This window comes from Scatophagus argus, chromosome 16 (assembly GCF_020382885.2).
Source record: "Scatophagus argus isolate fScaArg1 chromosome 16, fScaArg1.pri, whole genome shotgun sequence".
NCBI lineage: Eukaryota > Metazoa > Chordata > Actinopteri > Scatophagidae > Scatophagus > Scatophagus argus.
Genome location: NC_058508.1, coordinates 4,812,344 through 4,825,248, shown reverse-complemented (window position 1 = coordinate 4,825,248; position 12,905 = coordinate 4,812,344). Strand labels below are relative to the sequence as shown.

The window sequence follows — 12,905 nt, the reverse complement described above, 5'->3', positions numbered from 1 at the left end:
ATTAATTGCAGTTAGTGCTCGTTATCTGATGTTTACAAAACACACCTGCCTCTGTAAGAGGCTACAGGGGTGTACCTAGGAATTCTGCTTCTCCTGACATAATGAGCCCCCTTTTTATCCACTGGCGCTATTCATAGCAGCAATGGGCTACTGCGGCATTACTACACATTGGACAAAGCATACATTTGAAACAACTAACAGCAAGACAGTGCTGAGGTTGTTGATTTGGAAAGTGCCAGCAGTGGAAACAGCTTGTTCTTCTTCTCTTGGAGCAGAAGGAGCTGAGTTACACGAGTCAAATTTTTGCTATATGAGAATTTATTCAGAAAAGGTGTTTCTATATGTGCACTAACTGTTTTTTATTGAAGGCAAATACCACCTCAAGCGACTGTACTTCTTTGCATAACTGATGATGTTTTACTTTTAAATTCGCCCCCCCCCCCAAAAAAAATCTGAAATACAGCCATAGACAAAGGGCCATTGTAAATACAACAACATAAACGCAAATAAATAATGCTGCACACACTCTGCCCTTCACACCATGCATACACGCTGTGGTCATGAATGCAAATAGAGAGAGAAGAGTGAATTTCACCCTGACTTCTAATTTATCTTCTTCCTGTGTCCAGCCTCCTCCAGATTTTTAACTTCACTCTCCTGTCTATTGTGTGTGTGTGTGTGTGTGTGTGTGTGGGCAGTGTGCAGTGCTTGGATGCTGCTCTCTGCCTCCTCCACATATTCAGTGAGTTATGTAAGAACACTGAAGAGTAGCCCATATGGTAGTGAGAGAGTATTTATAAATATATCTCTAATCTAATGCAGAAGCATCTCACCAACATCTGATATATAAATGCTTGACTTGAGAGAGTTTACCCCCATCACCCCATCTCACTCCCACCTTGGTGGTGTGAGTCTTCTTCATTTTCTTCTGACATTGTTAGATAGAAACAGTTGGTTTGGGACAGGATTAAATATATGTCCAAGGAGCAAGCTATAGACCTATGGGCCACATATCTATAACACTCAAAGAGAGTCCTGTTCTCTTTATTTATGTGTGTGTGTAACTTCTCGGATACATATTTAATGGTGGCAAATATTCAGCCATCATGGTATTTCTGTAAACATTTTGCTCATTCAATTTAACATCCTCACCACTAAATGATCTCTGTATCATGTGTTCCAAATGTGTCTACAGTGATTGATCCTGACTGCATGTTGGTTTCTAATTGACAAAGGATTAGAATAACTGCCCTTGTTTTGTGTGTAGTGAAAGGAAAACAAGAACTGAAATGAGGATGTTTTGTTAAGCATCTAGAAAAACACACTGCCCTCAAGTGGCCTGTCACGAAGCATACAACTCCCAGGAGGACGTTCAATGTGTTGTCTTGTTGTTGAAACAAGTTGATGCGATAATGAACAACTGTGATTAAAAAAAATACACGCCAACTGAAATATGCATTTACAGTAATGAAAACTTTTGGTGCCCTTTCACTTTTGAAACGTCACGAGGATTGTGTTCATTTCATGCAGAAACTGAGAAATTTAGAAAATGAATTTAGATTTGGTGACTAAGTTCTGATGGAGAAAAACTGCACATACAGCACACGTAATAACTTTTGGATATTGAAACTAAGTGCCGACCTTGGATTTCACTCAAACCAATACTGAATAATGAACTATTTTTCTCTGAAAAACACTATTGTTCTAGGATTTACCAAGTGCACTTGAATGCATCTTAAAATCGCCCCGTTTCGATTTTTTCGTCTGTGATTGGTCGAGCCTGTATGTCCATCAAATGCAACATCGCAAGCAGTCGGAGTGAGGGGAACAGGTTGAAAAGAGCTGGAGGCTTGTATATTCAAATACTGTTGGTTGCAGTTTGTCGTCGGATCTAACACGCAAGCTGGTGAGGAATATTATTATGAGCTTTAAAATGTGATAGTCGTTATCTTATTTTGTACTTGCTACGCAGAAAGATTTGCTGCCTGAAGCATAAAAAAATCGATTCGCGCATTCAAGAGCCAACAGTTATGCCATGGCAAGCATAGATTATTTCTTGCGAGCTATCGCGTTAGTACTTGTGTGTTAACGTTAGCTAACGCTATCTCATGATGTTGAAGCCAAACATTTAATATTAGCGGACGATAATTCTTACTTGATTAATCTAACTGCTTTGATATAACAGCCATTGGCAACGATAGTTTCAGCAAGTGGTTTAGCTCATTAACACACCATTTCTGGAATAATAAAACATTAAAGTATCGTAATCGACAAAATCCTGTCTTGTCCTACTAGCTTAGCAACATGAGGAAGCTAGCGTCGTGACTGTGTTGATAGTAGAGATGAACGCTACAACATACCTCCCATTAAATACACGAGTTGTCCAGTTAGACTCCATTGGCACTTGAAGAGAAAATACCAAATACTGAGACAATATAAGAATTAGCCGTCTGGTCATTTTAAGTCTCAGGTGTTCTGGTTGCATGTGTCATCTGCTTGCAGCCCAGCCTTTGTGTTTGCTCTGTCATATTGTTCTACGGATCCTCACTAAAACCCTTTGCTCCTATAGACGTTTAAAACTGTGTAGGCTTCATATACCACCAGACTTTCAACGTGGATACACACAGCCTCATAAAGCAAAACAGTCTGTATAACACAGTACAAAGTAACGTGAAAAATATTATCATAGCAAAGTCAATACTTAAGCAGTAATAAGTCAATCTGCCAGCGTGTAAGGCAGAATAGTTATAAGTTAAATGTCTAACAAGGAAGGTTTATGAAAGATAATAAAGTAAATTTGTTGATTTTTTATTTTTTTTTTTTGAAAGTGAGATGGCCCTTAAAGCTCCTTACCTCTCTATCCAATGAGTGGTTTGAGTGGGCATATACAATACATATCATTCATCTTGTTAGCAAATTGATCCTAACTATTGCAAATCCTGCACATTTTGTCCTAATAGGTTCAGCAGTTAAAACATTTATGAGCTTTCTTAAAAGAGGAAAGCCATCCTCACCAGGATTTAGGAGAACCACACAATATATTAGGTAAGGAAACGTAGAACCCGATAACTATAAATTGAAAGTAATGTAAAGCTTCTTCAAAGATTGTGAAGTTTTTTGGATTTATATTTATTTAAAAATTAGAAAGTATGGCTACAGTGGTGTGTCGTAAAGGAGAACTCTTTTTTTTGCTGTTTACAGGAAGTTCATAAATAACTCTGTCACACTTTGAGATGCAAGGCTCTTTTCTCCTGGTTGAGCTTTCAGATTTTTTAAACATTATTCCACAGCTGGTGCTTGTTTGTAATAACATCATCACAGCTTTGACAAAGTTAACACCCTGAATAGAAATTTACATTAGATGAAATAGCAAATGTAGAGCTTTCCGTCTCTGGTTCAGTCATGAGTGTTTTTAGAGGAAGTAATCGCGTCCCCGTCCCCCCAACCCCCCCTCTGCTGCAGGAAGGGCTCAGTGCAGCGTGGGTGCCCAGGGATCCACTGCCTGAGTGTGGGGAGAGCAGCGGCCGAAACCCCAGAGACATGAACCACACCAAGGGTGGCCTGGTCATCTTCACCGCCAACTCGCACCCCTCTAGCCGTGAGCTGGGCAAGAGGATTGCAGAGTGAGTACACAACACATGGATGACCTGTTATAAACACACACAGACACAGTATAGCACAGTTAGGAGGATGAAACTTTGTTGTTTTAGAAAGAACAACCCATAGGGGTTGGGAACAGGTCTGTCACCTGTTTCTGTGTCTCAGATGTGAACAGGCAGGAATTTGTTAAAACATGCTTTTCATGATGCTTCCTCAAAGCCAAGTTTAGATGTGCAACGTGTCTGTCTGAATTGTTGGTTAAGCATGCATCAACACATCTATTGTGCTCAGACCACTAAAGCATGGCTAAACTTCTCTGAGGACAATAATTGGAAATCGAAAAGTAGTCCCTTTTTAAAAAATAATTTCTTATATTGAAGTTATCTCATTCACAATGTGTAAGAATTTCCTGCAGTAGTTACATTTAACCTCAAAACCTGATTGCTCCCACCCCCATCAATTGAAAATATGAACATAAATGAACATAAATAGAGCTACATTATGAATATTTACAAAATAGCATTGAGTTAACACTAGTAAGGCTGTAAACAAAAAAAAGGTACCATAGTAATACCAGGGCTCGACAGTAGTTCAATTGCGTTTGCAGTTGTGTGCACCAGAAAAGTGATTTACGATGTTGGCTTGCAAGTACAAATTACAACCAGCCGCTAATCTATCAAAAACTACCACGAGCCGCAATCTGCTACTCACAGAAGAGTTTTCTGTGCTGACGTAGTCAGTGAAAAGTGAGGGAAAGGTGAACAACACTGAGAAGCATTGATTGCATATCCTATAAGGCATAGCCTGTCGTAAGTCAGTGTGTTTTAAGAATAGAGCATTGCGGTGTATAACGTGTGACTTTTCCCCAAATGCTGTGAAAGTGAACGCAGTTATCTCCGTAGTAAGACTCAACTTAAACCTCTGAGGAAAATGCATCACCTGAAGACAAAAAAATTTAGTCCATTCACTTTTATTTAAAGAAGAAAAAGAAGTGGCTCATGAACATTCACAGACTGCAGCATGTGTTTGAAATGCACTCGACGGACTCCCCAAGGACATGGAGTCTGAGCATGTTTAGAAAACAAATATTGCATTGGGCTTATCACACATTCCATGCTGTTTGTGCGTGTTGAGAGAGGAAGTGAGACGCAGCATGTTTAGAGTTTACAGGGAGACACCATAGAGCCTTGCAGGGTGAACAGGTCAGCCTGCCCCGAGAGAAGAAATATAACAACAAATAAATGTTAATGCTTGCTGTTTTTTGTGCTGTTCCATGTTCAGTGTGGGTTCTGCTGTTATTGAGATAATTGGACAAATGCTGTGAGAAACCTTTCTCACAGTCCCCTTAAATGCGTTCTGACTTTGAAAACGTGTGCTGAATGTCTTGGTCTGTCTGTCTCTCTCTGTCTCTCAGGCGGTTAGGGGTGGAGCTTGGTAAGGTGCAGGTGTATCAGGAAGCTAACAGAGGTAAGATGATGTCTGAGTCTGCATAACTCCTTGTGTATGTTTAGATATTTACTCCTTACTGTAGCTTTTCAACCGAATTGATCGCATCTCTGAAAATGAATTCAAAGTTTAAAAGCATCTAGTGCGATGAGTTTTAAAGTCCTTTGTAATTCATTCCCTTTTATTCCATTGTGGTCAAAGACAGGCAGAATCCAGAGGCAGCATTTTTGCCCACTGGTGTACTATTTTTATTATTATATTTAAGATAAGGAACATTTCAGACATTTCTGTGCAAATTCTAAAACAAATGGACTGTAAAAGGCATTAGGTTAGTAGAATAATGAACTACAAGAGTGCAGTTCTCTGCCTGTTGTGTATGGGGGCAAACTGCAATAGTTGTTAATTGCTTGGCGGGCCCTTCCTGGACAATTAAGATGAGTGAGGAGTCAGCAGTGAATGGCGACATAAAACAGAACACAACTAAAATGTAAGGGAACCCTTTGGACCCCTCCAGGCTTACACCTGGTGTAGATGAAAATTAAACTTTATGAGGACCAGAGGAGTCAAACCAAGACACTAAACCTCAAATTGCTGCCCATGGTCAGGCAGGCACCCTGTGTGGTAGCTTGCTGCCTTCAGTGTGTGAATGAGCGGCAAAAACCTTGTAAAGCACTTTGGGTAAAAGTACTATATAGATGTAACCATTTACTGTACAGATCTGTGTGAGTTCAGTGATCATACAACCTGAGGCAGTGTAAGAAGCCTTGGAAAGGTCCTCAAGTAATGCAGCACAGCAAGTGTGGTATAATTTCTATGTAAGTTGTGATGAGCTAAAGTTATAGTATGCAATGCAATATAATAACATGTAGTAGTCATGTTATGTTTCCATTTAAGATTGAAAGAAAAGCAAGATACAGCTGTATTAAAATGATACATTAGTTCTCCTCTCTTAACTGGTTAACTAATGGTGTAAACTGTGCTGAAGAAGCGAATAAAATAAATAAATAAATAAAGACAAACAGGTGCAAAATAAGGCCAGTGGAAAGTCCCCAGAAAACCTAGGGCAAGCCCACCTAATGGTGTAAAAGTCACCACCCGATCCAGGACGAAAAGAGAAACCTAATGGTGTAAAACAAACAAAGATGGTAAAGGGATGGACAATAGGCGTGGAAAGGTCCAGACCCTAAGGTATATATTGTGAAGCCACCAGTCATTCTGGGGGAGACCCTTCATGTGTACCTGGTGTGCGTTGTGAACGGTTTTCCCTTTTTTGCCGGCATTAAAGTCTTTGCTGCTCAGAATCCTGTCTCCTGTTGATGATTCTACTGGACTTCGGGGGAAGATTTTCCTGAACAATTTGACACAGCTAAAACTTAGAATTTATTGTAGTGTGGCTTTGAGTCTCTGCTCTGAGTCTACACCACACAAGCTTTTACAACATTTACTGGGTAACTTTTCAAGTTACACCAGTAACTTGAAAACAGTGAAAATTCCATCTTGAATTACAGTGTCACTCAAGACCAATGCCTGTCAAACACGGCTGCACGTGCGGCTGCAACACATGGTCTGCTGATTTGCTTGTTTCGTGTTTGGACACGTTATTTCTGTCAAAAAAACATGTCCTCAGAAATACATAAATAACAAGAAATGGTAGGTCCTAAATGACAGAATCTCTGCTGCTACTCTGACTATTTGACTAAAAAATACTGAAAAATACTGACTATTTTTCCCAAGTTTTGCATGAGCTTTCAAGTTGACTTCTTCCATGCTATACACCTCACATTCATCAATTGATTAATGCTGTTAAATCTTTAAAATGGAAAAGGCAGATCATTTAATAGCCAGCGGTGTGTCATTTCAGTGGACTAAGCACAATGGTGCATGGCTTGTTACACAGTATACTGGAGCCAGAGACAAAAACAGAACGGTGCCTGCTTTATTATTCATTCAATTAAGAATATGTTTTCAACCGAGAATCATTTTCACTCTAAAATCAATTCAGAATCTAATTGGACCCCTAAGAATTTGAATCAAACGGTAGCTGCAGGAGCTGGGAAGCTCATTGTCTCGTAATGAAAAAGCTTCGCTCTTGACCAAAAGTCAAAGATTTCTGTTTGTGCAGTTACATTCAGGTAAATTACCATTAGCTAGAATAAGTGGCATTAAGTGAGACAATGTCCACTTTATGTTGTATTGTTTTTGTGTCAGATTTTATGTATAGAGTCTGTTTGCAGCAGCATTTGTGGTGTCGATGAGTCCATGTGGTTTAGGAGCTTGTATGTGCCTGACACAAACTACTCGTATCCAATAAATTACAAGCTGGATGTTAACTTTCCCACATTGTCCATGTGTTTATGTTTAGTGGAGCTGGTTTTCTTTGAGGATAACTGCTCAGTGCAATGTGTTTGCCAGCAGAATATCAGCTCTCGGGAAGCCTTTTCAGACAGTTGCTGCTTGTACCAGCTTTATCGCACAATGCTGATCCAAGTTATTCAAAACAACAAACAAATATTCACCATGGGAGGTTACATGGGCAAAGTTGTGCTGCTGAGGTCTGTTTAATTAACCTGTGCTGCAGTCAGTATTAGTTCATCTAGTGAAGACCGTCAGATGAATATTCCATGCCATGATTATGCAAACTGCTGCTTGTGTTAAATTGAAACATTTGGTTGACAGCAGTTCTGACTGTTTCCTCTGTGTTTCTGCTCGACATTTGGCTCTGCGCAGGAAGCATTTTGGTTTCTAATCTCTTTATCGTGGGAGGCACATTTCTGGAATTCACTCAGTGGGTGGTTGTGTGTGTGTGTGAGTGTGAGTGAGTGTGAGAGGAACAAAGGGCTCAGATAGCCCTCTAATGAAGCTGACAGGCCTCGCAGGCTTTGCTATGAGGTAGGAGTGCCTGCATGGTTTTGTGTTTATGCGTACACGCATTCTTGCTGCTCCTTTCCTTCTCACGTCTTGTTTGTTTCCATAGAAACGCGGGTACAGATCCAGGAGTCGGTGCGAGGCAAAGACGTCTTTGTCATCCAGACAGTGTCCAAGTAAGAACACACGCATGATTGAAAATTTCACATCCAGCCGAACACCCAGAAACATCTCACTCGCATCACGTTTTGTCGCTCCCGTCCCCCTGTCTTTTTCTCTCCGTCCTTCTGCCGTGTCAGAGATGTGAACACCACCATAATGGAGATGCTGATCATGGTGTACGCATGCAGGACGTCCTGTGCCAGAAGCATCACAGGCGTCCTCCCTTACTTCCCCTACAGCAAGCAGTGTAAGATGAGAAAGAGGGGCTCCATTGTCTCCAAGCTTATTGCCTCTATGATGTGTAAAGCTGGTAAGTGGGGTAGCTTTATAGCACAAAACTAGAAGAAAGGAAGGTGGAGAAATTCAGAAATGTGACCATTTCTTGCATGTTTCTAATTGTAAAATCATTTGACATTCAAGCACAGTCTGTCTGTTTAAAAAAAAAAAAAATCATACGCAATATTGTGTATCCATGGTGGCAAACTTTTTAGACATGAAACTCCACAATTACTGTAACTGCAAACATTAACACTATCAAACTTGCCATGCTTGTACAGGTCTCACGCACCTGATCACCATGGACCTCCATCAGAAAGAGATTCAGGGCTTCTTCAACATCCCGGTGGACAATCTAAGAGCCTCCCCGTTCCTGCTGCAGTACATACAGGAAGAGGTACTCATTTGTTTGCTTGCCTTTAATCCTCTGAGGTCCATAGTGTTGAGAGTTCTGACATAACCCTGTTTGGGTCACTGTACTACATGGAACAGGTTAGATTTATTTATTTTTTGTATTTTCATACAACTTGTTTCATATTTAATTGTTATAAGCTACTAGCATTCCCTCTGCTTTAATATATTCTCCAAACTCAACCTGTGAAGAAATCCAAAACTTCACAGGCCTGTTGTGGCCAATTACAGTAGCTAAGCTATATTTAGAAGGTCACTGTTTAGTGGAGGGTCAGTTGTATCCAATTCTCACGCTTCATTTGTATCTTTATTTTCCACAAACCTTCAGATCCCTGACTACAGAAATGCTGTGATTGTGGCCAAATCCCCAGCCTCTGCCAAAAGGTAGTCTCTCTTTACTCGCTGTACTTCAGAAATCACCTTCATCTGTGCTGAGCTTCAGAGCTGTAACTCATTATGTTGTAGGGTTAACTAACGCATGTTAATCATGAACTTGTGTTCTCCTCTCACCACTCGTTCTTCCCGGGGGAGTTGAGGTCATCCATATGGGGGAAGCCATATTTACCATATTTACATACTGTATATCTCTTGTTTGTGTGCTTGATGTGGTATTTCCTCCTAACTTAAGGCTTCAGATGAAGGGCCGCGGTATGTTCGTATGAAAAGCCGTACTAACTGAATTTTCCCTCTCCGCCTGGGTGGTCAGGGCTCAGTCGTTTGCTGAGCGGCTGCGTCTGGGTATAGCCGTGATCCACGGTGAAGCCCAGGATGCAGAGTCAGACCAGGTAGACGGGCGACATTCCCCACCCACCGTCAAGACCACCGGAGCCATTCACCCCAGCATGGAGATACCATGTAATGCAAGCACACGCACTAACACTCCTGACACTCCTTGAGTCCTGTAATCACAGTGTTAACACATGCAGACGTATGTCCTGCTACCGCAATAAACAACGCACGACCATAGAGAAGTGCTGCATTGTTGCTTAAATACAGCACATCTCATTGTTTCTCTCCGTGTGTCCTTTTTGTTTCCGTTTGCAGTGTTGATCCCTAAAGAGAAGCCACCCATCACTGTGGTGGGAGATGTGGGAGGACGCATCGCCATCATAGTGGTGAGAACAAACAGCTTGATTAGTTTGAACATGTTATTGTGGCTTTTAACACACAATGGAGCGTGGAGTGGAAGTAACATTTACTGATGATGAAATGACTGACAGATCCAATGTCTGCTTCATGATCTAACATCCACATTAAGAAACGGATGTGTCTGATCCACACTACATTCAACATTTTGGTTAAATCGGAGTTGCGGAACTTAACTTGTTTATATTGTCCTTGTTTATTTGTGTTTAGATGAACCTCAGATTAAAGTAGAAATACTCAGATTGTTAAAAATTGAGATGAAACCATCAAAATTGTCTAAAATGCTTTAGAAAAACAATTCTGGAGTGTATTTGAGGGACCACAACCATTTAACTCTCATCACTAAGTTCTCTTTTATGTGTACTGTTGTACATTTTTACCCATCTTGACATTTTTTCTCTTTAATCCCTGGCAAAAATGCATAGAGCTACAGCAAACCACTCGGTGTTTGCACGAAGTCTTAATGCTGAGAGCTGATTGGGTGTTTGTCTAATAGGATGACATCATTGACGACGTGGGCAGTTTTGTGGCAGCAGCAGAGACACTGAAGGAAAGAGGGGCCTATAAGATTTTCGTCATGGCGACGCACGGCATCCTGTCCTGCGAGGCCCCAAGGTTCATAGAGGAGTCGGCCATTGATGAGGTGATTGCGTACTCTGAAATCTATTCACACATCTTTCATTTCCTTTTTTTCTCTCACGTGACCTCCTTTTCCTTTTCCTCGCCCCCCACCAGGTGGTGGTGACCAACACGATCCCTCACGAGCTCCAAAAGCTCCAGTGTCCAAAGATCAAAACGGTGGACATCAGCATGATCCTGTCAGAGGCCATCCGCCGCATCCACAACGGAGAGTCCATGTCCTACCTGTTCCGCAACATCGGGGTGGACGACTGAACAACCGGTCTCTCTCACACACAGACACGCGTACCATTTGCCTTTTCAGATGTATTCAGAAACATAGTGGTGAATGTCAAACACTGAAATTGCTACAGACACAAGAATTCCCCTTTCCTTCTTTTATCCTAACATTCAGATTTAAACGCCTTTCCTTTGAGTGCAGCTTAACATAAAAAATGACTGAACACAAACGCTAGTTTTGTTTTGTATCTGTGACCAAACACACACCGATCAGTGTCTCCAGTGGCTGACTTCTTGTCAAACAGTACACATCTTTGTCTTTTGGTTTTTTGTACCCTCATCTCTTTCTGTCTTTAGCCACCTCTCCATGTTCCTTCGTATGTGTATCCATAGAAATTAATGCTGATGTTAAATCTTAGCGTTAGAACATGATGTTTGCTGGCATCGAATGTCTCTTGCAGTACAATCTCCTTTACCAATATTATCAGAAAGAGAGCCGGTGCCTTCTACAGGACGTACTCGCAACACACGGGCCCTCACTACTCTGACACACAGCTGTGTTTCAGCTAATAGAGCTAATTCATTGTGGCCCTTGTAATTAATCCAGGAATATGTAGGACCACAGCTAATTGTGCAGAGTACTGAGTGCATGAGTCCATCTCGGTTTTGTTTATTTATGTTGTGAGTGAATGTGCTACTAATATAGTTAGATTAGACTCCTGCCAGATAGCCATATGTCTGCATGGTTGCCATAGCATTTAGATGCTAATCTGGTGTCAAATGTACTAATTGCTAAACTGAACTGGAATTGAAACAGGAAATATTTTTTCAGTGTGGTTAATTGGAAGTTAGAAAACATTGTATGGCAGCACACTTGTCAAATACGTCTTCATCCATATAGCATTGCGTGCCATTGTTTAAATGCCTGCTCATGTTTTTATTTGTTCATGCCCCAAACGAGCAGTTCGCTCTCGGCTAGAGGACACCGATTCAAAAGCAGTCCTCAAATGGCTCCTTCTTTTAAAAACTTTCAGTTCCACATTTGAAGTCACTGCAGTTCTAATTTCTGTTTAGTATTGGAAGGTTGTGTGTAATCATTCGGAGATGGACAGATGAATTCCTTGATCCTGAGAATCAGTATGAAGGAGAAGAGATGGATGAAGTTGAACACTTATGTTTAGTTCAAAAAAAAAAAAAGATAAAAAGAAATTTCCAAACTGCAGCTAAAGCATAGAAAGTTAATAGAATTTTTTTTTTTTCTGATGAGCAAAACTTGACTGAAGCAGGTCTTTGTCACTTTACCAGGTGTGTTCCAAAAATGTTTTGTATTTATTTTGAGCACTTAATACGAATAAATATGACCTGTGAAGGTAAAGAATGCCTTGTTTTGTGGTGATATGTAGCTACACGTTTGTATTTCTGCTAACATGCTGATATTTTAGCAGGTAAAATGTTCACCAGTGGAACTCAATGTTTTTGTCTTGTGCTCTTAAGCCAAAGCAGTTCTGGGGCCCCTCGTCACATTTCAGATGTCCAAGTCATTAGCAGTTCCAGTGCCTCAAAACCTCACGTGGTTTCATTTAAATTTGAGGTCAAAAGTAATCACATTATTCAATATTTGTTTAAAAAAAAAAAAAGATTAGAGAAAGGCCTGCACAAAATGAATATAAATTGTCTATCAGTATATCAGAACATTTGACCACTGGAGGGCGCCAGACCAATCTCTAACAAATCTCAAATCTTTTGTTAACCGCTGCACGTAGCTGTCTTAGATACACAGTGGGTCCTGGATACAGATGGAGATCACTGTATTCCACCCATTCCTTCTTCAATACTTAAACATAAGGACAGTTCACTTGTAAACATGCACACGTCCAAAGGTAGAGGACAGCAAAGTTAAATCACATTTCCAACATGTTTTTGTTTATTTAGTAATGCTGACAGACAGGTATTGGTTCAGACAAATGTTGTGGCATCAACTAAAGAACAGAACCAGGCAGAGAAGGAAATCCGTGTCAGACCCAAATCACACCGTCAGATTGTCCCACTCACACTATTGGCACTGCTCAGTCCATAGTCCTTCAGCTACACAGCACATGACACCACTCTCTAATTTCATCAATATATTTTAAGAAGTTATG

At 40.7% G+C, this 12,905-nt stretch overlaps 1 protein-coding gene across 2 annotated transcripts; it reads left to right on the top strand.

The window, feature by feature from the left end:
* The first annotated feature begins 1,749 nt into the window (after nucleotides 1-1,749).
* LOC124074037 (phosphoribosyl pyrophosphate synthase-associated protein 2) lies at nucleotides 1,750-12,143 on the top strand. Of its 2 annotated transcripts, XM_046416667.1 has the most exons (12): nucleotides 1,790-1,906; nucleotides 2,961-3,045; nucleotides 3,463-3,623; nucleotides 5,015-5,067; nucleotides 8,021-8,087; nucleotides 8,211-8,383; nucleotides 8,631-8,746; nucleotides 9,089-9,144; nucleotides 9,467-9,615; nucleotides 9,805-9,875; nucleotides 10,403-10,549; nucleotides 10,642-12,143. In XM_046416667.1, the coding sequence occupies exons 3-12, from the start codon at nucleotides 3,541-3,543 to the stop codon at nucleotides 10,798-10,800; spliced, it is 1,074 nt and encodes a 357-aa protein (XP_046272623.1). In that variant the 5' UTR covers nucleotides 1,790-1,906; nucleotides 2,961-3,045; nucleotides 3,463-3,540; the 3' UTR covers nucleotides 10,801-12,143. The 2 variants fall into 2 exon arrangements, with proteins under 2 accessions (XP_046272622.1, XP_046272623.1); XM_046416666.1 differs by lacking the exon at nucleotides 2,961-3,045 and having other exon boundaries at nucleotides 1,750-1,906.
* Nucleotides 12,144-12,905: the final 762 nt, after the last annotated feature.